Here is a 27,731-nt window from a genome sequence, read left to right as displayed (position 1 = left end):
TAAGATAATCAGCCTTAAGTTCTGTCATCTCTGTCCTTTCAGTAGAGAAAAGGGATGAGGGTGTCGAGCCCCCCTAGGATGACGGCAGTGGAGGCAGGTGTGGGAAAGGACTGGAGGGATGAAGGAGTAGAAGCACTGAAAGGCTCACGTGCTCTCGCAGACCCCGACATCCGCTACTGTGTCTTGGCCTCCCTGGACGAGCGCTTTGACGCACACCTGGCCCAGGCGGAGAACCTGCAGGCCCTGTTCGTGGCTCTAAATGACCAGGTGTTTGAGATCCGGGAGCTGGCCATCTGCACTGTGGGCCGGCTCAGCAGCATGAACCCAGCCTTTGTCATGCCCTTCCTGCGCAAGATGCTCATCCAGGTGAGGGTGTGATGGCCACCCCTCGGGGTGGTGGGGAGGGCACGCTCCTGTGAGCACTGTTTGGGGAAAGAGAGGAGGAAGGGGGAGAAGGGTTGAGACGCCTGGTAGAAGCCACATTTGGTGCCAAGAGTCCACATGTTTTCCCGGCTTCGTAATTGTGGTTCAAGTGCTTATCCCCTCATAGTCCTCTTGTCGGTGTGACTCCAGGAGGCCTCCTAGGCCCAGGGTGACCTATCATGCAGCTCTTCCTTTTTCCTGGCAAGTCACCAGCAAATCCACTTCTGGCTCCTCTTTTCTGCATCTGCTGTAGAGGGTGTCCGTCAGCACAGTGCCTCCTTATCCTTCCCCTCGTAATTCTCCCACTGATGGCAGGCCATCCACAGGGGCCAAGCACAGGAGAGGCCCCAGCTCTGTTTCTCATTATCACTGCCCTGCTCTGTGGTCCCTGGCTCCCTGGCTGTCTTTGCTCAATAATGCCAGAGGCCAAGCTCAGCTGATTGGACTAGAGCCTCAGGTTGACCTTGCTGCTTGGGCTCCTGAAACCTGCCCCCTGGTTTTTGTCTTCATCTACCCAAGTAAGTTCTCTGGCCACCTGGTGAGCAATGCTTGGGGTCCAATCCTGCTACCCACCTCTCTGGGTCTCAGCGTGGCTTACTTGGTCATTCCCCGTCCCTTCACTCCATCCTGTCCCTACCTCACCCTCAGCTTCGTGACCCTCCCCATGGTTTCTTTTGAAGTAAATAAATGCTTCTAACAAATAAAGCACTTAAACATAGAAAATTATAAATATATGTAACTTTTACTCTAAAGAAATATCATTTATTCACAATTTATCGTAATTAAAATGACAGTGAATAAAGTCATCAGTGAACAAATAAATATTATACTTATATTGTTACTTATGCTTTTAGCTTAATGGTTTATTTCTTAACTGCTGGCCTGTGTTAGGGGTGCCTGTCATTTTAAGTCTTCTTGAAATAAGTAAAGTTTGGGGAAGGAAAAGAAATCATTGTTGAGCCTGCCAGCTCAAACTGTACTAAGTAAGCTTGATAAGGATATAATTCCTAATGAGAATATCAGTATGTTTATTCAGACAACAGATGTTTTGAGCACCTGCTATGTTCCAAGTACTGCTGGGTGCTGGAAGCACGTCAGTGAAGCAGCCAGGGGTGGCCTGTGTCGTCAAGAAGCTTACAGTAAGCTGTCAGGCCTTCTCATTTTTCTGAAACTGGAAAATGTGAAGCATCATTAAATGAATTTACTCTGTACTAAACTCAGCCCTTGAAACACCAAAATTTTATTTCATTTTATTTTTTCTGTTTTATCAGAAGACTCAAATCTGGGAACACTTTATTAGCAAAAGGAATGAATAAAACAAGGGCTGCTTGGGAAAAATTTTAAACAATTTTTCTTGGTTTTAAACTTTGATACAAGTTTCCCCATGCTGAATTATACATTTTCATGCCTTGGTAAGGGACCGTACCCAAGTGTGCTGTAGTCTTTTCTTGGTGTCTGATCATCAGGGAGGGCACTGGGTATTGTTATTACCCACTGCCCTCACTCAGCAGTGCTCTTTGGCTCTCAAGTAAATTGAGGACTCTCTGATTTGGCACCAGCTGTCCCAGAGAATTGTGCATTCCTCCCTGGAGCCGTTTCCTCCCAGACAGCCATCTCCTCCCAGACAGCCATCTCTTGCAGTTACAGGTCTGTTCTTAGTATCCCTCTCCATCCCTTCTCACTGCTGTCTGTTGTGACCTACTGACAACAGGCTAGGGGAGTCCAGGAAATTGGGATTATTAAAGCAATAATCTAAGACAAAACATTAACTTGGGGACTCCTCCTCTGGGTAGCTGAGTTAACATGAGCTTTGTTTCTCACTTTTCCCACTGTGCAGAGGTTTCCTTCTGGCAACTTCAGCTCTCCAGAAGTTTGTCTATATTAAGTTGTGTCTGTGTACCCAGGAGCATAACATGCTGATTTGCTGGTGTTTTCAGCAGGTTGGTTAGATCACACATGTTATCTCTGTTCATTAAGATTCAAGGGGATCCTGTTGGTATGATCCCTGTTTAGGCTTATCTTGAGGTACCCGGAACCACTGCTGAGTTTCAGTATTTCTTTCAACATCATCTGTCTTTGATTCCATTATTATTATTTATAGCTACTCTGAGTAATTTGCTGACTGGAATCTGCAAAGATTTTTTTTGCGGAGAGCCCTCCCATCAGTCTTTATTTTTGCAAAACTCTGTTGACAGTGAGCCCTGTTTTCTCAGTCTCGTATGGCTGTCTGCACTGTTAAATGCTGCGTTTCACAGAGGACCAGGGGCCCGTGGAGCACTAGGACAGACGGAGAAAGGGCTGGTTTCAGGCAGTTTTTCCTCTTGTCCCTGCTGTCTCCAGGACTATTGTGTGCGCGGCAGAGATGGCCTTGTTTGTGGTTCCTTCCTGTAGTCCCCACCTCATTCTCCCTTCAGACACACAGCACCTGTTGAGTTTCCTCTGCCATAGAGAGCCTTTCTTACCTACAGATTCTGACAGAGCTGGAGCACAGCGGCATTGGAAGAATCAAGGAGCAGAGTGCCCGCATGCTGGGCCACCTGGTCTCCAACGCCCCGCGACTCATCCGCCCCTACATGGAGCCTATTCTGAAGGTAATCTGCCGCAGACAGAGACAGGTACTATCTCTCCAGGCCATCTTGGGACAAAGGGAGTGTTTCATTGTTCACTGGTACACTGAACAAAGTAGATCATTTCTTTGGTCCCACACTCAGGGACAAGAGCCACATCAAGCACCTGCAGCTCAAGAATACCAAGAATTTCACCAATTGCAGGAAAGCACTCCCCTCCTGATGTAGTGTTTCAAGCACATCGTCAATTATCAAATGTGCTTGGAGAGGAGAAAATAGCAGCATAAAGTAGCTCCCCCAAAGTGAAGAAATAAGTAAGCTTTAAAATCTGAGGCAGTGGGACTTCCCTGGTGGTCCAGTGGCTAAGACTCTGCACTCCCAGTCCAGGAGGTACAGGTTCAAGCCCTGGCCAGGGAACTAAGATCCTATATGCCGCAGGACACAGGCGAAAATATATATTTATTTGAGACAACCTTCAAATCTGAATATGTTGAGTCATGTGAAGTGTGTCACAACCTATGTGAATCTGGGTACGTGGTCACACAGATGCAGTTTAGAAAAGGCATGGGAAACATTTGTAAATCATGGCACTTCCCAGCTCCCTCCTACGTCAGACTTGTGTACAGTATGGAGAAAGGAGAATTAACATTCCAGAGGAACCCTGGATTCATAAAGCTGGAGAAGTAATTTATCTGTGTCTGAGATGGTCTCTGGGGTGAACTTTACTTATGTGAAAAGAAGTTTCCTAGTCAGCTCTCACCAGCGTTCATTTTCTTGTACCTTCTTCCATAGGCTTTAATTTTGAAACTGAAAGATCCAGACCCTGATCCAAACCCAGGTGTGATCAATAATGTCTTGGCTACAATAGGAGAGTTGGCTCAGGTAAGGTGACAACTGTTTTTTTTCCATAGGATGGGAAGAATGTGATTATACCTCTGATGAGGTCAAAATACTTCTTAATGCCATCATTTCTAATGCTGTCTGCCACCTCCTTTTTCATTTTGTAGGTTAGTGGCCTCGAAATGAGAAAATGGGTTGATGAACTTTTTATTATCATCATGGACATGCTCCAAGACTCCTCTCTGTTGGCCAAAAGGCAGGTGAGTAACACTACTTCCTCTTTGAACAGGACAGGCCCATGAGGCCAGGGACCTCTGTCACCTTAGTGTCCCCAAACAATGGCTAGCACATAGTGGGTACTCGGAAACATCTGTTGACTTAGTAAAAAGAAGAAAAACTTGGAACCGAATTAGCTGTCATCCTGACTCAGAGTTGCTGTCAGTGTTAGAGCTGACCAGTTCCATTTCCTCTAGACAAAAAAAAAAAAAAATTACAGATCATCCGTCAGAGCTCCGGCCCCCTAAAAGGAAAAAGAGTGTCTTGGCCTCTGGCTGTAGAGGCCAACAGAGCTCCAGCCCACCCTCCCCAGCCTTGGTTTCACTTTGGTCATTGAGATCATTAGGTGCCTAAACTAAAAGTAAGACCAACCTTAATTTCCTTTTGGGTCAGACTTCTCCTATCAATCATCCATGGTGAGAAGGACTGTGTACTTCCTTTGAGAAAGGCAGGACTGCTCTTTACCTTTGATCCAGTAACGGTTGTATTGGTTTGTAGCCTTGTTTTTATGTCCCAGCTCTCGGGATTTGTGTTTACGGTTAATGTCTTCACTGGAAATTCTTTTCTTGTAATAGCCTTTAACTCTTTGTTACAACCATTTAACAAAGAGTACGAAGTATGTTTTCTTTTCTCTCTTACTGGCTGTATGAGTCATGTGACCTTTTTCCTGTCCAGGTGGCTCTGTGGACCCTGGGGCAGTTGGTGGCCAGCACCGGCTATGTGGTCGAGCCCTACAGGAAGTACCCCACGTTGCTGGAGGTGCTACTGAACTTTCTGAAGACTGAGCAGAACCAGGGTACACGGCGGGAGGTAGGAAGCTTGTCAGACTTAGTCTTTACAGACTTGCTGGGAGAATGGAGAGAGCGGGAGATGTTTGGGGCATTAACACGCTCCAGCGGTGTTGATGAGACTTCCTGTCCCTTTCCGTTTTGTCCCTGTAGCTGGGAATGGGAGAGGAGTGTCCGTGAGCACTGTTTTGTTGTAGTCAGGTGCTGTGATGAATGTTTTCCTTTTCCCCCGCCCCTTTCCCACGCAGGCTATCCGTGTGTTGGGGCTCCTAGGGGCACTGGATCCCTACAAGCACAAAGTGAACATTGGCATGATCGACCAGTCCCGGGATGCTTCTGCCGTCAGCCTGTCAGAGTCCAAGTCAAGTCAAGATTCTTGTAAGTTGAGGGGACCCATGAGTGGCTTGCCAAGTGCTTGCCTCACAAAGCCCTCACTGGCCGTGTTTAGAAAGAGCCTGGTGCTGGATAACTATGAAATGATCCCTCACTGGTTCACTTGGTGACTTCTGAATGGAACGTCAGTAGTTTCCTCTTGAATCATAGGAAGGGCGCTGTGTCTAGAGTCTCCCTGTTTGCCTAGGTTCTTTGTTAAGGGTTAACAGACTGTGTCTGTGCTCACTTTTTGTGCCAGTGAGAAAGAGGTGAATTATTACTCCATCACCTTTGTTCATCTGTCATTCTTTGTTAGTGCCTGTTTGATGTTTTCTCTTCCCATGGCACCCAAGGAGGAAGAGGGTAGAACTGATTCTCCCAATTTTAATTGATAGGGAAATCTGATGCAAGGCTCAGAGGGCATAGAAAAGCAGGTAGCAGTCCGAATCCACGGTTCTTTTTCCATCAAGTGGTCTGGCCCTGGAGTTCTTTGCCTTTAGATAAACAGCCTGAGAGATTGGGTAGGGCCTGGGGATGCTGGCAAGTTTTCTAGACTTAACCCACTGTCTCCATCAGGCAGATTTATCTGAAAGTAGGAAAGTTCAGCAGTGGCTTCCCCATCGAGCTCAGCAAAATAAAGTAAATAAATGAGTGAATGAACTAATTTGCTTCTGAACTCTGTGGGCGGGCTCCTTCTGCTTCCAGTGTGTTGTGTGTGTTAGAGAAGTGTGCCTGTGATGGTGCCCTGTCAGACCCCTGGCTGCCAAGCAGAGCCCAGGCCATGTCCTCAGGTGTTCCTCCACCCTCAGCACCGTGTCATCCAGTCTCTTGGATGTTCTGTTTCTCAGTGTCCTTACTGTGCTGCTAAACACCCCTTCCCCCACCCTCCATACCCTCCTCCACCCCCAGTCCTTGAGATCCTTGTTGTTCAGGTCAGGTAGCATTTGTTGCTAACTTGTCTGAATTCCCCAGGGGGACCAAGCAACTGCTGAACAGATGTTTGCCTAATTTAATCCCCCTTACTTTCACTTGGGGAAGTAATTATTTTTATTGATGGTTTCAGCTACAAAGTTGTGAACTGGAATGATAAGAAGCTAAATTAAACACAGCAATTTAAAGCAAACCCATCATGTACTGTTTTAGGCTTTCATAGTTTAGATAACAGACAAGCCAAAAACTGTGTGTCCTTCATGGTGAGAGCCTATTCATTGGTTCCTAATATACCCTGTATTCCCAGTGCTGTTAGAATGTGGCAGGGAGAGAGACGCGAATGCTAATGAGTGTCTGGAGGGTTTTTGTTTGCTGTTAACCATGCTTTGTCCACAGTGAGAGTTGCGTGTGGCTCATGACCCTCATTGCTGTTTGGTCCTAGCTGACTACAGCACCAGCGAGATGCTGGTCAACATGGGGAACCTGCCTCTAGACGAGTTCTACCCGGCCGTGTCCATGGTGGCCCTGATGCGCATCTTCCGAGACCAGTCCCTCTCCCACCACCACACCATGGTTGTCCAGGCCATCACCTTCATCTTCAAGTCCCTGGGGCTCAAGTGCGTGCAGTTCCTGCCCCAGGTCATGCCCACATTCCTGAATGTCATTCGGGTTTGTGACGGGGCCATCCGGGAAGTAAGTGCCTAAACCCCTGGCCCTTGCTCCTCCCTGCCCAGTGCCTGTGTGGAAGGTCCATCTGTGCCTTGGCTTCCTTATAATGCACTCTGCTTGCCGTTACTTCCCTAAGCTTCTGACACCTAGGTGTGCAGGATTCATCAGCTCAGCCCAGCTTCCTGTCATATCATTCAGAATGGCTAAAAGATGAGTGGCTGGTGGGACGGAACAGCATTGTTATTCTTAGTAATCTAGTGTTCAGTCCAGTAATCTGATGGAACATCCCACAGTGGATTTCTGATTTCTTCTTCATGACTAGATTTAAGTCACACACTTGTGGGAATACTCCAGAGGTACAGTTACAATACTTCTTATTGGATCTGGTAATGTCAGTTTGTCCTGTTATTGTTGGTCCTAAGTTTGAGCTTGTGGTAAGGTTGGTGTCTATCAGATCTCTTCATGTAAAGTTACCTGTTTCCCTCAGTCATCAGTAGCATGTGGGGTGATATCTTGGGAGACTGTGTGACTGTCCTCTTCCCCAGCTACCTTTCACCCAGTGATTTTAGCCTCCATTGAGGATCCTTGCTGAAATGTTATCATGCTGTTTGTAAAGTAATGACTTTAGTTCTTTTATTCCTTCTGCTTCTAATAGCTGGCATTTTTCTGTGAAGAATAATTTTCCCCTCTCCCTTCCTCTTCCTCTCTCTTGGTCTTTTTCTTTCTCTAAACCATAGAGCCCACACCGTGGTTCTGTGATTACCGTACCTGTACCACTACCTACAGCAACTACTGAATATAGTTCAAGGTGGCTTTGCAGTTCCTGCCGTTCTTAGAATATATTCCATAAGGGTATTCAGTCAGAGTACTGCCTTTAAAAGATATTGGAAGTAATTATTTTTCCTTCTCTGATCATATGGTCAACTTGATATACATTCAGAAGAGATAGTATGTTTTTTAGAAAATGTATTTTTTAACTTTGCTCCTGGAGTGTACAAGTGCAGTTTATTTTTACATAATCAACCTCATTGATTTCTTACTAATTCTGATAAGTTACCTGTATATTTTCCCAGGTTTTCACTCTAGATAATCATAGAGTCTGCAGAAAATAAAAAGCAGTTTTGCCTTTTTTGTTTTAGTCTGTAAAGCTGTTGTTACTTTTCTTTACTGCATTCTTGGGACCTTCACTGTAGTGTTGAGTAGACTGTAATACAGGAAACCTTTAATCTGGTTCCTGATGTAATGGGACTGCAGTTAAAATTTCATCAATAAACATAATGTTTGCTGTAGGTTTTTGATAGGGAGCTTTTTAAAGGTTATGAACAGTCCCTTATGGTATTATTTGCTAAAGAGTTTCTATCATGAATAAGTATTAGCTTTATTAAATGCTTTTTTTTTTAATCTTGTGATAATCATTTGATTTTTTTCTTTCAATATATTAATATGTTGAATTACACTGATACGTGTTTTAATGCTAAAATACCCTAGATATCTTGTGTCAAAATCATCTTGGTGATATTTTTTAATACATTGACTTTCTATCTAATATGTAATTTAGAATTTTTACATCTGTGTTCCTGAGAGGAATTGACCTATAATTTGTTTTTAACCACAGTTTCAAAGATCTGTTTAGCTTTTGTTTCTTCTTAAGACAATTTGAGTCACATTTTTCTAAGACAGTATTTGTTTTATCTGAATAATAAAATCTACTGTATGAAGTTGTTCACTATTTTATATTTTAATTTCTTGGTAGAGGTTTGTCATAGTATTTTTCTTTTTCAAAGAACCAATTTTTGCTTTTGTTTCTCTTCTTTTTTAAAAAATTTAAAATTTATGTGTATTATTTTTTGGCTGCCCTGGATCTTAGTTTCAGCATGAGGGATCTAGTTGCAACATGGGAACTCTTAATTGTGTCATGTGGGATCTAGTTCCCTGACCAAGGATCAAACCTGCGCCCCCTGCGTTGGGAGTATTATCCACTAGACCATCAGGGAAGTTCCATGTTTCTCTTCTCTCTTATATCTTTGTTTCTGTTTCATTAATCTGCTCTTTACTATTACTTTCCTCCTATTTTCTTATTTCTGCTTTAAAAAAGAATTATTAGATATTAGCTTCTTGATGGTTGACGTTTCTCCTTGTCTAAATGTAATCTGTTAAGGCTCTAAATTTAATTCCAAGTTAAATTAGAAGTGGATATTTTAATTTGTAAATTAAATGTAGCTGCTGCATTCAAAAACTTTATTGAGGTGAAACTTACATGCCATAAAAATTCATCCTTCTTATATCCTTCTTACATGTAAAATCCAGTGATTTTTACTATATTTACAGAGTTGCAACATCACTACAATCTAATTTTAGAAAATTCTCATAACCCCAGAGAGAAACCTCCTGCCCATTTGCAGTCATTTTCCATTCCTATCCCAACTCTAGGCAACCATTTACCTACTTTCTGTCTCTGTAGATTTGCCTTTCTGGACATTTCATAGAATTAGAAGCATACACGGGTTTTTTTGTGTTTGGCTTCTATCACTTTTGAGATTCATCTCTGTTGTTCAGATTGTTCATTCCTTTTTTATTGCTAAATAATAATGTATTTTCATTACTGTTCAGAAGTAAGTATTTTCTAATCTTTTTTATGACTTCTTTCATCATCAAGTTAGTTAGAAGTGGGTATTTTAATTTGCAAATGTAGGATTTTAAATTTCTTTCTTGGATATCGATTTCTAACTCAATTGCTTTGGGTTTATGATTCTTTGATGTGTGCTGAAACTGCCTTAATCATCTAATGCTTGATTGTTTTCAGCAAACATTTCCTCTGCACTTGGGAATAGGGTGTATTTGCTAATGTTAGGCACAAGATTTTACATATGTTATTAGATTTGAACTTGTATTTGAATCTTTTATATCATTATTAATATTTGTTTGCTTAATCTGTCAACTACTGAGAGAAGTGAGATAAAAATTCTCTTTTACAAGGATAGATTTATAAATTTATAATAGTGTAGTTAATTTGGGGATTATATTATTAGGTGCATACACATTTTAAATCATCATATCTTCCTGGTGAGCTGAATCTTTTATCATTTTACAGACCCTTTTTGTCTTTGATAATACGTTGAGATTTGTTTTGCCTAATGTTAATTTAGTTATACCAGCTTTTTTTGGAGATGCGTGTCTTTTCTTATCTTTTTACTTTTGACTGTCTTGTGACTTTTTGCTTCAAGTTGGTATTTCATAATAATATATATAATAATATGGCTAGATTAACTTTTTAATCTATTTGAAAATCTTTGTCTTTCAAGTAGTACATTCATTCCAGTTACATTTATTGTGATTGCTGATAAATTTAGGTTGATACCCACCATCTTACATAGTGCATTATTTTTGTCCTATCTTGTGTATTTTCTTTCTTTTCTTTTTGGGGCTTGATTGAGCTTTCATTTTCTTGTCTCTTGCCCTCTATTTTGTAATGGAATGTTTTAACCATAAACAAAAAGTAGACAACTTATATTAAATTCTCATACTCATCAACAGTTATAAGTATCTTATCAATTTGGTTTCATCTTATCACCTGCCCCCCTCCCACCCTAGACACACACACACACATTCACACACACTTTTTTTCTGGGGCATTTTGCATTTTTTTAAAGCAAATTCCAGATAAAATAATATTTCACCATTCAATTCTCTCCTCTCTGTATAACCACAATTACAACACCTACAATTCTTTAATGTAATGTAATACCAGTCCTTCTTCAGATATCCTTGTTTGTCTTAAAATTTTCTTTTCACATTTGGCTTATTCAAATCCAAATCCAAATAATATGGCACTTGGCTGATATATCTAATTCTCTTTCTGTATCTTCTTTTCCCCTCACTTTTTTGCTTTTCATGCCATGTATTTGTGGAAGAAACCAGGTCATTTGTCCTATAGAATTTTCCATTCTGGATTTGCCTGCTTGTATTGTCAAGATGTCTTTTAATTTTTCTTGTAGACTGGTTAGATTCAGAGGATTCATTGTTTTCAGGTTTTATTCTTTCGGCAAGAAATACTTTATAGGTGGTACCATATACTTCATATTTGGGCATTTAGTAAACAGGTATTTTCTAAATGATCCACTTCTAGTGATGTGCAGGTTCACCAGAGGATTCAAGTGGTGTGATTCTGCATTCTTCATCCGCCTTTATCTCAATCACTTTAGTATTTATTGATTATTGTTTCCTAGAACTGTTTTTGAATAGCAGTTGCAAAGTGGTGATTTCCTGTTATTCCTTCTGGGTTTATTAGTTAGAAATCATCTATAAAAAACTTTATGTCATCAACAGTTTAGTCAATTTAAAGGATAGTTCATTCAGGAAGGATGGAACAGACACAGGATTCTTTCCTTTTATCGCTTTTTCAGAATAGTGAATCATGTCCCTGACAACCTCTCAAAAGGTGACCCAGGCAACCCCCTTGACCCCTGACATTTTTTGGAATATCACTGCCAATGCATGGATTTATGTATTGAAGACAGTCTTCTTTTCATGATCTAATTATTTCAATCTACCTGGCTTTGTGTTCTTTTTAAACTGTCCAGTGATCTTAGTCTTTGATCACTTTCTTTCTTTCTGGCCAAAAAAAAAAGATACTTCAGACTTACACTACAGCCTGGGCATAGCCACTTGCAAGGAGCTGTGGTTTCTTCAAGTAAGAGATGGAACATAGAGACAGCAGTTTGTATGCTAGGATGCTCTTTGCTGCTGCTGTGTCATTGTTTCTAGGCCTTCTCAATGAACAGAACTAGAAATATGCAGTTTTTAAAAAGGAAAAATAATCCATACCTTAATACTGATATTTCAAATTCAAATTTTAAGATTAAAGAGTTGTTTTTTACTTCTTTGACTTTATACTTGTATCTCTTTTCTGTTACACTGAAAATCTTGATTCGTTTGTTCTGAGATCTCTGTAAGTTACTTGTTTTATATTGCAGAATGTATGTATTTTGTATATGTATAAACAGTAAATGACCAAGCATTAACTATGATTACTGAGTGCAGGTCAAGGTTTTTTGCAGTTTGTTTTTGTTCTGAAGGTGTGTCCTGTTGGGAATTTATACCAAAATACTTTGTTCAGAGTCACTTGAAATAATCCTTTGAGTGATGTGAAACCCACTTGGTTTATAGTTAAATTCATTTATTCCTATTTCCTTTCAATTTTTAGAGATTTCATGTGAGTTTTTCTAAGTTAACTTTCATTCTAGTTTTGTAAGACATTAGCAGAATTGCAAAGTCAAAACTATAAGACAAGAGATTGATATATTCAGCAAAGACTAGCTTCTCATACCTTGTTTCTTCTTTCCTCTGTCATTCACCATTGCTGTAGCAAGTCACCAACGTAGCATATTGAAACAACACAGATTGATTGTCTCAGGTCTTTACTTCTTAAGTCTGACATCGATCATACTGAACTGCAATCAGGGTGCACTTATGGCTGTGTTCCTTCTTGGAGGCTCTAGGGGGAACCCTTTTCCTTGCCTTTTCTGGCTTCCGGAGGCTGCTTTCCTTCTCTGGCCGCCTCCTTGATTCTTCAAAGTCAGCAACACTGAGACTTTGTCTCTCTTTTTGCCCTCAAATCTTTCTCTCTGAACATAACTGGTAAAGGCTCTCTGCTTTTTAGGACTCTTGTAGTTAGGTTGGGCCCACCCTGATAATCTCTGTATCTTGGGGTCCTGACCCCCTAATCACATCCTCCAAAGCCCCCCTTGTCATGTAAAGTAGTTTATTCACAGGTCTAGGAATTAGGACTTGGACGTCTTTGGGGTGCTATAATCTTGCCTACTACGCTTCCCCTAAGGTAACCAGCTTTTCCAGTTTTTAAATTTTATGTTTTCACTGTTTATTATTGAAAATATGAGAAAATATTTGTCCACTACCTCCTTTCCTTAGAAGGTAACATAATATAAACCTTTGGAACTTTGCTTTTTTCCCACTTTCACAACAGCGTATCCTGGAGTTCACACCATAGCAGTGTATTGAGAAACGCCTACATTCCTTTAGAGACACACGGGACTTCATTGTGTGAACATACCATAGCTATTTGACCAGTCCCTGCCGATGACTGTTTGTATTTTTTCTAGTCTTTGGTATTTAAAATAATCCCGCAATGAAAAGCTTTGTGTATACATTGTTTTCACCGCTATTTCTTCTTGTATCAATACTTAAATGGCTTCACTTTTTACATTTAGATCTTTGAGCTCTTTGGTATATGTCCCTTGAGAAATGGGTCCAAATTTATTTTTTTCACCCGTAAAATTTGACTCACATATCTTATTTAACAAAGTCTAAAATTAATCATTATGTCTATCCTTTTCACTGAACAATATACAGAACTTGGGTTGACTGCTCAAAGTACCTCCCTTTGCTCTTATATTATGTAGTATCACTTTTTTTAACACCAAACATTTATTTCACCCTCTTTTAAAACCTTTTTTTTAGCTGAAAATAAGATTCTGAGTTCTCCTTCAGCTATAGATGTTATCCCACTGTTTTCTGACTTCTTTTGTTGGTCTTGAAAAATTATCATTCCTTTGTATTTAATCTCCCTTTCCTCTGTGACTGTTTTGGATCTTCTCATTGTTTTTGTTGTCCTGAGGTTTCAGGACTGCAAATCTGCATTTGCATTTCTCTTTTTTACCTTGTTGGGGATTTGTAGACTCTCTGAATATGAAGATTCCATCCTTCTATTTTTCCTTCCAGAATTTGATTCAACATATGGGGCTTCTTACTTTCTCCTTAATGTCTCTTAGTTTCTTATCGTGTCGTTCACCTTTCTCTCTCAGAGATGCATTCTGAATGTGTCTTCACATCCATTTTCTGTTTATTGATTCTTTAACCATGTCTTTGATCTGTCATTGAGTTTTTAGTTCCTACTACATTTTATAATTTCTAAAGTCATCCTGGGTTCTTTCAGACATGCCTAATATTTTTATAGGTGTGTTCCTGACTCATTTTTTAAAATTCTCATTCTTATTCCTTTAAGCATTTGAAGCAAGTTTGTTTTATATTCTCTGTCCACTAATTCCAGAGAAGCCTGGAGTGCTGCAGTCCATGGGGTGGCAAAGAGTCAGACACGACAAGAGTGACTGAATTGAACTGAATTCCAGTATATATAGGATTTTCGATGGGTCTAATTCTGTTGTTTATTGTTGCCAAGTCATGCTGGCAATAAGCCTGTAAGTCTGTCCTTGTATGTTTTACAGTTTTGGATCATGCATCATATTCAGCTGGGCTCCCCCTGGAGCAGTAATACTGGAATATATGCTCTGAATTTGCATCTCTCCAGCGAGGGTTTGCATTTGCTTCTACCACATGGTCCAGGAGAACTGAAGTTAGATTCTTGGCTTAGAGTTTCTCAAGCTACATAGGTAGTTAAAAGTTACCCTCTAAACTCATCGTGTGAGTATGACCTGAAATTACACACTTTTAGTAAGACTTTTTCTTCTGTCTCAACCTCACGTCTAGACTGACAGATTATTTGTCTCCTTTTGCCAGTGGACAGATTGGGGGGTGGAGGGCTTTACCATTTTTCTTAATATGTAACTGTTTGAAGGTTTGGCTTTATGTGAAAGGTTTCAGTTCAGATAATCTACCATCAGTGTTTGTCATCTTTTATGCATTATTTTTAGGCTTTTCATAGCAAGAGGGCCTGGGAGGGCATCTCCGACTGAAAGTGGTAGTCATTCAGTCATGTCCAACTCTGTGACCCCATGGACTGCAGCTCACCAGGCTCCTCTGTCCGCATATTCGCTAGGCAAGGATACTGGAGTGGATTGCCATTCCCTTCTCCGGGGATCTTCCCGACCCAGGGATCGAACCTGGGTCTCCTGCACTGCAGGTGAACTCTGTACCATCTGAGCCACCAGTAAAGTATTTTCAGGAACAAAACTGTGTTCTTTTAAAATACTAATATTCAGGATTCAGGAGGAAAAAGAGAAAAAAGCTTGTGAAAGAATCTAAGGGAGAAGAAATGAGGTGACTGCTTGGGCTCCCTGCCTGGGGCTGATGTACCTGCCTGTGTGTATCCTGTGAATCAGCCACTGGAGAGGCTGCTGCTGGACACCTCGTGGGAAACGACAGCACGATCAGAATGCTTTTGTCTCAAGGTTTCCCCTGACCTCCCTGCCATCTGCTGTGCCCTGCTTTTCCTCCAGCTTAGACTTTCTACCTCCTCTTATGTTGTGCATCACACAAATTTAACTCAAGAACCGTAGTATTTTAGAGTCTCTTGTCCCTTGATCTCTGTAATGTACTGTAGGGGCCATTTCACAGAAACTGTCAGCAGCGGTTCTGTGAGAAGGTGCCCAGGAGTTAGGAAGAGATGGTTCCACTGAGTCAAGCCTGTGTCCCACATGGAACCAGGTTCTAATCCCCTTAGAATCCACTGGTGTCGTTGAACTTGGAGAATTAGTCCATACTCTCTCTGAGCCCACTCCTATAATTGAAGAGGCCTGTCAGTCTCACTTCTTTAGGTACTGAGTTCTGTAGGCCCATTACTTACTATTTGAAGCACTTTATTTTTAAAACTTACCCAAGTTTTTAAACATGGATAAGGGTGGAAATATATATGTATGAAATTATCCTTGTTAGTGGAGGGCAGCAAAGGCAAAGAGCTATAAAAATTGGGGCCATGGGTTTGCTACTTGATATTGACATGGAGCACTATCTGAGGATCAAAACAAAATAAAAACTATGCCTTGAAGACATCTTAAACCTGGAAAGAGTTGGGATTTCTCTTACCAAAGCTGTCCTTACTCCTAACTTTATTTCATGAATGGCGTCTCTTGACAGTGACAAGATGCCAGCCTAAATAGAATCTCCTTATCCCATCCCTCCCTCAATTTGCTTGCTGTTTTGGTTTACAATGTCTTAGAGACATAATTAGCTAATTAATTAAGACCTAATTAATTGAGTTAATTACTACAAATGAATCACAATGCCCATAATGGTTAGATGTATTTATTTTAGAAAGTAAGTGGTAGTGAATTAAGACAAAATAAACAAAATAATACATTTACAGTTAATTATTAATAAAAGATATGTTTATAGTTAATTAAAAATTTCATGTCCTTCTTTACATTTTTAGTAATCCTTCACCAGTAGATGAGGTTCGCTGGGCTTCTAACAGTATTTGTGTCCCTGTTCTAGTGCTCTCCAGGTATCAGCACATTTAACTCTCAGACCAGGCCTATGAGATAAGAACTGTTATCTCTCATTTTCCCACTGAAGAGGCTGAGTGCAGAGAAATTAAATGAAGGTCTTGAAGCTAGTAGGTAACAGAAATGACTCAGAACAGCTAGTCTGGCCACAAAGCCCCTGCTGAGCAGAAACTGGCTCACCTGGCGAGTAAAGCCACTGACAGTTGTTTCAGTTCCCACCACCATTCCTGCCGACGGTTTTAAATTTCATTCTTTGAAGCTTAGTCTCAGCAGAAAGGGTGGTACAGAAGCCAGTTCCGTGGTTGTCTTTATTGGTTCACGTGGACTCGGGGTAGGCCTGGGAGTTCCACATCATTTGTGGTGCCAACTTGTTGACCTCCTCTCTGTTTCAGTTTCTGTTCCAGCAGCTGGGAATGTTGGTGTCCTTTGTGAAGAGCCACATCAGACCTTACATGGATGAGATAGTCACGCTCATGAGAGTGAGTAGAAATGAATGCTTTGGCCTGTTCCTTGGGGTTTGCGTCCAGGAGCATCTGGAAGCAGGTTTGGATGACGTGGACATGTTTTTTATGGGTCGTCATAGAGCTGTTACAACCTGAGGATGAAAGGTGGAGCATGGTATCCCAGTGGATCCTGAAGGGGTGGAGGGGCCATAGCTACAGGCTCCCAGGTACAAGAGTTCAAGGTGTAAGGTCTGAGGAGAAATCCTGAAGTAATTGTTCTGCCAGAAATAGACTTGAGTTCCTTGCCTTACACACAGCAGAGCAATTTCACTTTAATATCACAGCAGTGCTTCACTCTTCCCACAAAAGCCCTCTTCCTTACTGCCTATAAAACCATGGCCTTAAGAGAGGACTGGGGATTGGGCCTTCCTGGGGCCATTAAATATGATGGACTCCTGTCAGACTCTGAGGAGGAAGGTGATGCTTTCCCCTGCTGCTTTCTACAGCCTGACTGCTGCCTTCTGACTGCAGTCACAACTGAGAGGGGGCTTGTATCCCAGATGTTACAATGTGCTTTAAGCAGGTGCACAGGACACCCCATTGACAGTAGTATCGATCTTCTGTTTTGAAGTGGGGGAGGCTGCTTCCTACTGTTCTTTATAATTTCAGTGTCTCTGCTGGGGAGGTTGCTTTGCAGAGATGGCTGTGTCCTAAAAAATTTGGAAGACACTTCTTCCAGGCATTTTTGTTCTTCTACACGAGCCCTTTGTAGTTGGCTTGAAGGAGGCAGCAGGACTAAAATCAAAATGACTGGCTTCAAAAATGAAACTTCCCCAAAAATGAGTCCTCAAAACCAAATAACTCCTATATGTATAAATAAGTGAGAGCTGCAGGAGGCTGAAGAGCCTGTTGGATTGAATTAGGGAAGTGGGGAGTAGCACAGGAGGAAGCAGTGTGCTCTTGGGTCAAAGCTGAAGTAATCTGTGACTTGCTTCCCAAAAAAAGACTTAACGGCCAAGGCATAGGGGTTTGGGGCAGGGAGCCTTACACCTACCAAATCCAGCTTTCACTCCCTTCAGGTTACAGAATGTGCAGCAGGGCTCTCGCCTTGGCTCTCAATCCAGGGCATTTTAGTAAGCCCCCCCAGCCAGGGAGAGCTTGGGCTTTGTGAACAGTGATCCAGCCACCATCCCTGGGGAGGCTGCCTGGCTTCTTTGAGTTAGGGGAAACCCCTTGTGAGGAGTCCTGGTAGTCCTCCAGGGGAGAGTAGTAGTTGTAGTATGTGCGTGCTCAGTCATGCCAGATACTTTGTGACCCCAAGGACTGCAGCCCGCCAAGCTCCTCTGTCTGTGGGATTTCCCAGGCAAGAATACTGGAGTGGATTACCATTTCCTTCTGCATGGGATCTTCCCGACCCAGTGATTGAACCCACATCTCTTTCATTGGCAGGCCCACTGAGCCACTTAGACTTCTTTTAAGCCTTTCATCCAAGGAGTTGGCTTTTTTTTTTTTTCATTGACTTCTACTCTGATTTAAATGGAAGCCCAACAGGCTTCCCTGGTGGCTCAGTGTTAAAGAATCCACCTGCCAAGCAGGAGACTCAGGTTCAATCCCTGGGTCAAAAGGATCCCTTGGAGAAGGAAATGGCAGCCCACTCCAGCATTCTTGCCTGGGAAATCCCACGGACAGAAGAGCCTGGTAGGCTCCAGTCCATGGGGTCACAAAAGAGTCAGACATGACTTAGCAACAACCAAGAGTACTAATATGCACATGTTGCCATCATTAAGTCTCCAGCTTTAGAGGTTTTAAATAAGGTACTAGGCAGCTATCTTTCTAAATTGATTTGAAGTGACAGCTTTCCTTGGAGTGAGAGATTGGACCAATTTGCTTTGTAGTACTAAGACAGGATCTGGAGCCAGTTGGCCAGGTTTTCATTTTAGTAACTTATGTGGGATATAATTGGATGAATGTAGAAAAATACTCTTTGTGGCACTCTCTTGGCCTGAAAATGGTTTGGGACAGATATGAGATGCTGTTGAGTGAAGTCTATATTTAGAAAGAGCAGGAAATCTTGTTAACACTAGAGTTGCCCCCTGGCAGAGCCCAGGTGGTACCCAAAGCAGAACCACCCTGGACAACTAGCGAGCTCCTAGAGCACTGCAGAGCTGGTGGTCCATTCATTCTGTAAATGGGTTTGGGTGGCTGTAATATACCAGGCTCTCTGTTGGATTCAGGGAGACAGATGTATCAGCTGGTTTCATGCCCTTAACTAGCCTACAGTTGAATAGAGAGAGGATAGCAAAAAAAAATTATTGCAGGTGCTGGAAAGAGGAGAGCAGAGGGACCCACAGTGGATGATGGAAAGAGACAGGAAAGGCTTCTGAGTAGAAATGAGCCTTGAGCCAGGTCTGGAAAGAGGTGGGGCTTAGCTGAACAAGAGGTGGGATCTAAGCAGAGAGCACCATGAGCGAAGCACAGAGGATGAAAGTAGTCCGGTGCTTTCAGGGAGATGCAGCTTAGCTGTTCACTGTGATGTGGGGTACAGGAGGACCTGGGGAGCGGAGGACAGGGAAGGGTTCCATGGGGCAGACCATGCTCACTGCCTTTCTGCTTCTTTTTGGCTATCTTAGTTCCTTGGTTCCTATGTCAACAGAAGGGCCCCTGACTTCGCTCCTCTGTCTTCCCCCTTCCTAGGAATTCTGGGTCATGAACACCTCCATCCAGAGCACAATCATTCTCCTCATTGAGCAGATTGTGGTAGCCCTCGGGGGTGAATTTAAGCTCTACCTGCCCCAGCTGATTCCACACATGCTTCGTGTCTTCATGCATGACAACAGCTCAGGCCGCATCGTCTCCATCAAGGTAAGTATCCCGGGGCATCCTCTAGAGTGATTTCCAGAGTCTCTCAGAGTCCCCAGTTGGTCATCTAAGAGACGAGACCCAGTTCTGAATGACAGGGTGGTGCTCAGCCTAAAAGACTGAATCTAGGGAATACTGTAGTACCTGAAGTGTGCAGTGTGCAGCTTATACAGTGTTTCTGACCCTCTCTTGATTATCTTTATGTTTTGTCTCCTTTAATGGAATAATCTTGGTAAATGTTTATGGCAGAGCAGTTTTCTCTATTACCCAGCCACTGATTCTTTACAGCTGAAGTAAGCTCAGAGAAAGAAAAGTAGCATATAAGCAAAACAATATGAGGGGAGACTGTGCTACCAAGAGAATGTAACTCCAAGTCACTTATTAAAGTCTGTTCAGAGTACCCCCAAAATTTGGAGTTACCCTACCACTGCCACCCTTTGTGGACTTAGGGACTTGGTCCCTGACTGTGCTTGCTCATTGCCTTGCCTCTGCTCCTCTTTGCAGTTGCTGGCTGCAATCCAGCTGTTCGGTGCCAACCTGGATGACTATCTGCATTTGTTGCTGCCCCCGATCGTGAAGTTATTTGATGCCCCCGAAGCCCCATTGCCTTCTCGAAAGTGAGCACTTGCCCTCTAGGACTAACAGTCATCAATCTAGTTAACCATTAAAATGTCTTGTTGAAAATGTCCTTTTCCTAAGTCCCTGGGCCATTTTTTTTTTTTTTTTTTTTTTTTTTTGTCATTTTAGGTTAGTCCAGAAATGTACTCCCATTAGGTTAGTCCAGAAGTGTACCAGGCTTCTGGAAATCTTAACTGTCCCCATCCCACTGCGATGTGTGTTGGCTCTGTGCACCCAAAATAACGTCAGAAGCCATTCCTTCCCAATAGGTGCCAATTGTTAAGGTAGCCCTCAGTTGTTTCTGTTATTCTGGGCTATGTGTCAGTAGTTACTGTATCTCAGCGGTTGTTGTAGGGCCGCGCTAGAGACCGTGGACCGTCTGACGGAGTCTCTGGATTTCACGGACTATGCCTCTCGGATCATTCATCCGATTGTACGCACACTGGACCAGAGCCCAGAACTCCGTTCCACAGCAATGGACACGTTGTCTTCACTTGTCTTTCAGCTGGGAAAGAAGGTGAGGCGGGAGTCCTCAACACACGTGCTCTTCTGACTTAGCGAACTCCTCCGCTTGTCAGTCCATAGGCCTCAACCACTGGCAGAGAGAGGGGAATCATTTACGCCTTTTTTCCCTTCTTTAGCAAGTGTTTATTGAGCCACCTCTGTGGGCTGAGTGCCGTTCTGGGGACGATGCAGTGAACAGAATGATGTCCTTGTTCCCACAGAGCTCACGTTCCAGTGAAGCAAAGCTCTGAGACATCATTTATCTCATGAGGGTGATGGATGGGGAGAGACGCTGTTTCTTTAGGGGAGGTGAGGAAGACCACTCTGATAAGGTGACATTTCAGCAGAGACCTAAGTAACGGAAAGGCCCAGGCCCAGGTAGCTGGCTGCAGGCACAAGGAAGAGCAAAGGCACAGGTTCCAGAAGGCAGAACCTGAAGAGAGGGGACAACAGAGTAATGACTTGAGCAGGGGAAAGGGCTTGAAAAGATCATAGAGAACCTTGTGAGGGCTGGGCTGGTGATAGGCCCACTGGAAGCTACATGTTGTGACCACTAGTTCTCAGAATGTGATTCCCTGACAGGCAGCATCAGTATCTACATAGCTGGGTGCCATTAGAACTGCAGGTCCCCCAGGACCTGCTGAGCCAGAGCTCTGATTGTAAGCACAGCAGTCTCTGGTTTCATATGCCTTCCAGGTGATTCTGATGCCCGTGAGAATTTGCACATTGCTGTTTCATTGTAAGTACTTTGACTTTTACTCTGAGCAACACTGAAAGTCTTTGGAGAGATTGAGCACAGGAATACTGTGATCTGACCTAACATTTTTAAATGACAGCTCTTAGTGCTGTTTGGAAGAACAGACTGGGCCAAGAGTGGAAGCAGAGAGACCATTACAGTAAAAGCCAGTTGCAGTGACCCAGGTGGAAGGCGGTGGGTGTGAGGATCATAGCCCAGGGGCCAGAAAGTGATTCTTCTGCAACCACAGAGCTAGTCCCAAACCCCAAAGTAATAGCTGTAATAAGGCAGTGCTAATAATCTTTTCTCTCTTTCCCACTCTCCAAAGTAATGGTTTCTGATTTGTTTACTCTCCTCTTGCAGTACCAAATTTTCATTCCAATGGTGAACAAAGTTCTGGTGAGACACCGAATCAACCATCAGCGCTACGACGTCCTCATCTGCAGGATAGTCAAGGTGAGCTGTGCTTCGTTTCTGCTCTCAAGTCCCCTCGTCATCTTTCTTAACTGGTGTTCTTAGCAATGGGAGTATATGTAGCTTTTTAGCTCTGAACTGTGCTGTCCTTTGCTGTGCTGAGCTAAGTCTGTTCAGTTGTGTCTGACTCTTTGCGACCCTATGGACTTTAGCCCACCAGGCTCCTCTGTCCATGGGATTCTCCAGGCAAGAGCACTGGAGTGGATTACCATGCCCTCCTCCAGGGGATCTTCCCTACCCAGGGATCCAACCCAAGTCTCCTGAGGCTCCTGCATTGCAGGCAGATTCTTTACCGCTGAGCCACTGAGGAAGCCCTTTAGCTCTGAACTAGGGATTGGCAAACTTCTGTCAAGATAATGCAATTTTTCAGTTTTGTAGGCTCGATGGTCTCTGATGAAACTACTCAGCTCTGCCACTGCCACCTGGAAGCAGCCATAGGCATCCATAAGCACATGAGCCAGGTTGCATTCCAGTAAAACTATTTATGGACACCAAAATATGATTCTCTAATAATTTTCATGTGTTGCAGAATATCAGTCTTCTTTCAATTATTTTTTCAATCATTTAAAAAAATGTAGAAACCAGCCTTAGCCCTTAGGCCTGACAAAAACAGGCAGCAAGCAGCTCTTTGTTGCCCCAGCTCTTCATCACGTTTATTGCTTATGTGCCAGTTGCATACTTATACTCTTAAGTCAGTGCTTGTCAGCAACCATGACTGACCAACGCAGACTGGTCTCAATGCAGAATACAGCCCTCTCATGATTCATTCTGTCCATACCGGGAATCGTACCTAAATCCTGACTCTTCTGAAAGGTGGGACCCGCCTGAGGTTTAAGGGTGTTTTGTAACCTGGAGCAGCTTGCGGAGTCGCAGGTGTTCTGTAAACTCTGGTTGCAGGGGTATACCCTGGCTGACGAGGAGGAGGACCCTCTGATTTACCAGCATCGAATGCTGAGGAGCGGCCAAGGTGATGCCTTAGCCAGTGGACCAGTGGAAACGGGGCCCATGAAGAAACTGCACGTCAGCACCATCAACCTCCAAAAGGCAAGTCCATTGTGTTCTGGGGGGCTTGGAAAGGAGAGCCCTGCTCTTGTCGCTTGTTCAAGACTTTCAACTCTTGCTATCTTCTGTCTAAAATAACCAAAATCCAAGCATTTTTCTGAAAATCTAGATGCCATGAACTTAGGTCATTTTGTCTTTCTCCAAGTATCTGAATTATACAGTTTTTTAATACAAGGAAAGTAAAGAACAAGGTGTCCTTTTATGTTCCCTTGGAGCTTTGGCAGCGGAACTTATTTTTTTTAATAATTTTATTTAATTATTTTATTTTTGGCTGTACGGGTCTTTGTCGCTGTGTGTGCTTTTCTCTAGGTGCAACTCTCTAGTTGTGGGTCATAGTCTTCTCATTGCAGTAGCTTCTCCTGTTGTGGAGCACGGGCTGTAGGACATGTGAGCTCAGTAGTGGCGGCTCTTGGGCTCTGAAGCATAGGCTCAGTAGTTGTGGTGCGTGGGCTTAGTTGCTCCGTGGCATGTGGGATCTTCTTGGATCAGGGATCAAACCTGTGTCTCCTGCATTGGCAGGTGAATTCTTTACCACGGAGCCACCAGGGAAGCCCAGTGGAACTTGTTACAGTTTGCATTCTCATTTTTTACATGAATGGAACACAACCAATCAGCCTTGTAGTTAGCACTGAGACTGATGCAGGCTCTTGAAAGCAGTCCTTCACAAACTTCTCAGACTCTTTGGGCTTAACCATACGCTGGGGAACTTGTTAAAATGCTTGTTCTGTTTCAGGCTCAAGCTCAGGCCTTGATAGTCTCTATTTCTAATAAGCTCCCAGGTAATGGCTGATGCCAGTGGTCCACGGGGCCACACTTTTGAGTAGCAAGGATTTAGATCTCTGCAGGTCAGTACTGGATTCTCTGTGCTGACCAAAACCTGGGATAAAACCAGCTTCTCATCACGTATGCCACCAGCGATCCACTTACATATAGGCAGTTTCAAAGCATCTCTGATGGATCTAAACAGAGTAATCATATACTTCACTGACTTTTAAATAAATTTATCAGGTTGCTTATTTTCCACATTTTGCATCAGTCTTTAGTACTTCTGGTGACTGAAAGCAGCTCCCAGTTTGGATTTCAACGTAGTTTTCTTTCCTTTATTACCAGTTGACCCAAGGCAGCTACACTTCTGTGCAGCAGCAGATAGAGGTAAAGAACTAGGCAGGGCTGGTCCCAGCTGACTTGGTCTCTTGGCCAAGCCCATAAAGATTTACACACAGACGTGTGTGCATGTGCTCACACACAGCTTTGGAACATTGGCCTTTACTCCTGACATCAGCCTTTACCCATAGGCAACTGCAAAGTAACCACTACTGAGAAAAGTTTGATGATTTAAGATGAAAGTGGTAAAATACCCCTGGGTCAGGAATGATGTTGCTCTCCTGTGTGTGTTTTGTAATTGCTAGTCTCAGACCTCAGGAGGAGAAAGGTTGACACCTGGCATTCCCAAGTGTTTGCTGAGGCCACCATGCTAACACCTCACCCTTGAGGGAGGGGCTGGACAAGGAGGCCAGATGGATGTTTCCACCCAGATATTTTCAGCCTGCCTTGGTGCAGAATGTCCTTCCAGCCAGGCAGCTGTCCGCCCTGCTTTAGGGCTTTGTTTTCTTTACTTTAGGAAATTCCCCAGTGGTCTAGTTTGCTTCCAGGAAGTTTTGCATTTTACCCAGGATTTGAGAAAAAGAAGGCATCTTAGTTTGTCTCACCTGAAAGAACAGATCAAGTTCAAAAATCCTAAGCAAAGTTCTCCACACCTAATGCTCAGATTTATTTCATCTAAAAGTAAATTGTGCTTCTGTGTATTCATGTGATGACATCTGGGGATTGGTATATTTGTCAGTTTTAACCAGCCTTCAAAGTAATAATTTGCCACCTCAGTCACCCTTCTATTGGCTATGCTAATAGAGGATTTACAAAGTACAGAAAATAGAAAAAGCGTTTATATATACCTCCAGCATGCCTCCAAGATTCTCAGCTGCTTTCCTGTCTTATGGTAATTGATTCGGGCTTACCTTCTAAATGAATGAGCTGGTGTTCCATCAGTGTGCACCAGTGTCACCAGATAAGGCAGTCAGCAGAAGGTGGGTGATGAGAGGAAACTGAGTGGAGTTTGAACAGTTGCTGTAAAACCCAGAGAATTGAGAGTTGATTATGTTTTAAATTACAAAGCAGTGGGGAAAGGCCATTGTGAAGCACATATCCTGTTTGATAGATTGTGCAGTTGTTCACTAAGCCAAAATTTTTTGGAGAGCTATTTGCTACCATTTATCAAATGGTACTAATGTTAATGATTGCAATAACCACCATCTACATTTGTTGAGCACTTCCCATGTATCAGGCACTGTTGTGAGCACTTTATATGTATTGATTCATTTAATCTTCACAGTAACTGTGTGAGTTCAGTGCTACCATTCAGTTCAGTTCAGTCACTCAGTTGTGTCCGACTCTTTGCGACCCCATGAATTGCAGCATGCCAGGCCTCCCTGTCCATCACCAACTCCTGGAGTTCACTCAAACTCATGTCCATTGAGTCGGTGATGCCATCCAACCATCTCATCCTCTGTCGTCCCCTTTTCCTCCTGCCCCTAATCCCTCCCAGCATCAGGGTCTTTTCCAATGAGTCAACTCTTCACACAAGGTGGCCAAAGTACTGAAGTTTCAGCTTTAGCATCATTCCTTCCAAAGAACACCCAGGGCTGATCTCCTTTAGAGTGGACTGGTTGGATCTCCTTGCAGTCCAAGGGACTCTCAAGAGTCTTCTCCAGCACCACAGTTCAAAAGCATCAGTTATTCAGCACTCAGCTTTCTTCATAGTCCAACTCTCATATCCATACATGACCACAGGAAAAACCATAGCCTTGACTAGATGGACCTTTGTTGGCAAGTAATGTCTCTGCTTTTGAATATGCTATCTAGGTTGGTCATAACTTTTCTTCCAAGGAGTAAGCATCTTTTAATTTCATGGCTGCAGTCACCATCTGCAGTGATTTTGGAGCCCAAAAAAAATAAAGTCTGACACTGTTTCCACTGTTTTCCCATCTATTTGCCATGAAGTGATGGGACCAGATGCCATGATCTTCGTTTTCTGAATGTTGAGCTTTAAGCCAACTTTTTCACTCTCCTCTTTCACTTTCATCAAGAGGCTTTTTAGTTCCTCTTCACTTTCTGCCGTAAGGGCGGTATCATCTGCATATCTGAGGTTGTTGGTATTTCTCCTGGCAATCTTAATTCCAGCTTGTGCTTCTTCCAGCCCAGCGTTTCTCATGATGTACTCTGCATATAAGTTAAATAAGCAGGGTGACAGTATACAGCCTTGACGGACTCCTTTTCCTATTTGGAACCAGTCTGTTGTTCCATGTCCAGTTTTAACTGTTGCTTCCTGACCTGCATACAGATTTCTCAAGAGGCAGGTTAGGTGGTCTGGTATTCCCATCTCTTGAAGAATTTTCCACAGTTTATTGTGATCCTTATTTTGCTACCATTACCATCCCTCTTTTATGATGTGGACATTGAGACACTGAAAGGTTAAGAAATTTATCCAATGTCAGCCAGTAGATGGTGGAGCTAAGGATACGAGCCAGGTATGACTCCAGAGACCAGTCTCAACCACTGTGCTGCATTGTCTTCACCTCACCCAAACTCAGCCTCACATCTTTTAGAGGGCAAAAGACGTTAGTACTACTTCTTTGTGTATGACTGACTTTTAAATACCTTGTATTATAGTGCTGCTATGCAGAGACTCACTGTTTAGGGTGGAAACCAGCAATCTGTGGATTGAAAAGGACTTGATGTTCCCAGTTCATTCCACAGAATAAGGTCTAAAAGTCTTTGGTATCTAGTGTCACTCTTCTTTCTAGTTCAGGAATTCTCATTGTGTCAGTGAGAATTCACAAAATTTTTTAAGCTGTCTCTTGTAGTATTTCTACTTCAGTTTTTGACGTACAGTAATAGTTTATGTACTGTCACTTATTGTTAAGTCCTCAAAAGCTACAGCAGACTTCTGTTTCATCCCAGGGAGGTGATGGGTTGGATCAGTGTGGTCAGGTTATGTAGCACACACAGGTCTCCTTCACTCCCTGGATGACTTCCCTTGAGAACTTCTCCTCTAACTTATCTGATCCTCCCTTAGTTTAGGGAGGATCAACCTGTCTGTTCTGCCAGAAAAATCTTTTAAGAATATGTTTTAGAAGTTAAAAGATTTAGTAGTTGGGGCTAGACCAATTCAGAGAGAAGTCATTTTGATAATAAGAGCAACAATGTTTTGCTCATTATTTCAGCTAGACCCTTCAGATGCATTTTCCCTGGATGAGGAAGACTTAAGACTCAGATGCCACCTACCAGTAGTTTGCCCAGAGTTTCTTCAGCAGCTGAGTGGCAGGGCCAGGGTTCCAGCCAGGAGTTTCTAACTTCAGAGTAGCAGACACTCACACATAGAGCACTAAGTTGTGCTGAGCACTGTGCTAAGTCTGTTACACATATTAACTTAGTTAATCCTTAAAACATCCTCTGAGGTGGGGACTGTTATCCACACTTTACAGAGGAGGAAACTGAGGCACAGAAAAGTTAAGTAACTTGCCCAAGACCAGGCACCCATTACGTTACATAAATGGAATTTGAACTCAAGTTGCCAAGCTCCACAGATGTGGCTGCTGGCCAGTACCCTCTATTACCCAGCCCCAGGACCTGAGTCTTTCCATCCACCTCCCTAAGCTGCCCCTGCTAGTAACTCTTGGTGGCAGGAGAGCTCAGAGTTTTGAGGAAAATTGAAGGGGATTAACTGCAAAGTAAAAGTTCTGTCTGTTCAGCTCCTTTTGTCTCATTCCAACATAGTGCTGTGTCCTCTGGGCTTTGTCACACTACTGATGATGGTGCAGACCTGAGCATTTCCCCCTCCCTGTGTGACTGCGCTGTCAGATGAGCCAGCGTCCCACTGCAGGGTGCCCTGGGCCCTTCCCACACTGCTGGAGGCC

The 27,731-nt window shown here is 43.0% G+C and overlaps 1 protein-coding gene across 2 annotated transcripts in view; it reads left to right on the top strand.

Annotated features, from left to right (window-relative positions):
• MTOR (mechanistic target of rapamycin kinase) overlaps positions 1-27,731 on the top strand; it is a 124,571-nt gene that overhangs the window by 16,796 nt on the left and 80,044 nt on the right. For both annotated transcript variants that reach the window (XM_040263423.1, XM_040263424.1), the window contains exons 13-25: positions 161-366; positions 2,892-3,014; positions 3,783-3,872; positions 3,998-4,090; positions 4,782-4,916; positions 5,143-5,272; positions 6,639-6,889; positions 16,455-16,541; positions 19,200-19,367; positions 19,869-19,981; positions 20,337-20,499; positions 21,586-21,678; positions 22,594-22,740. In XM_040263423.1, coding sequence (XP_040119357.1) covers positions 161-366; positions 2,892-3,014; positions 3,783-3,872; positions 3,998-4,090; positions 4,782-4,916; positions 5,143-5,272; positions 6,639-6,889; positions 16,455-16,541; positions 19,200-19,367; positions 19,869-19,981; positions 20,337-20,499; positions 21,586-21,678; positions 22,594-22,740 — 1,799 coding nt within the window. The remainder of the gene's footprint in view (positions 1-160; positions 367-2,891; positions 3,015-3,782; positions 3,873-3,997; positions 4,091-4,781; positions 4,917-5,142; positions 5,273-6,638; positions 6,890-16,454; positions 16,542-19,199; positions 19,368-19,868; positions 19,982-20,336; positions 20,500-21,585; positions 21,679-22,593; positions 22,741-27,731) is intronic.

Source organism: Oryx dammah, unplaced genomic scaffold (assembly GCF_014754425.2).
Source record: "Oryx dammah isolate SB20612 unplaced genomic scaffold, SCBI_Odam_1.1 HiC_scaffold_21, whole genome shotgun sequence".
Classification (NCBI taxonomy): Eukaryota; Metazoa; Chordata; class Mammalia; order Artiodactyla; family Bovidae; genus Oryx; species Oryx dammah.
This window is presented reverse-complemented; position numbering and strand designations above follow the sequence as displayed.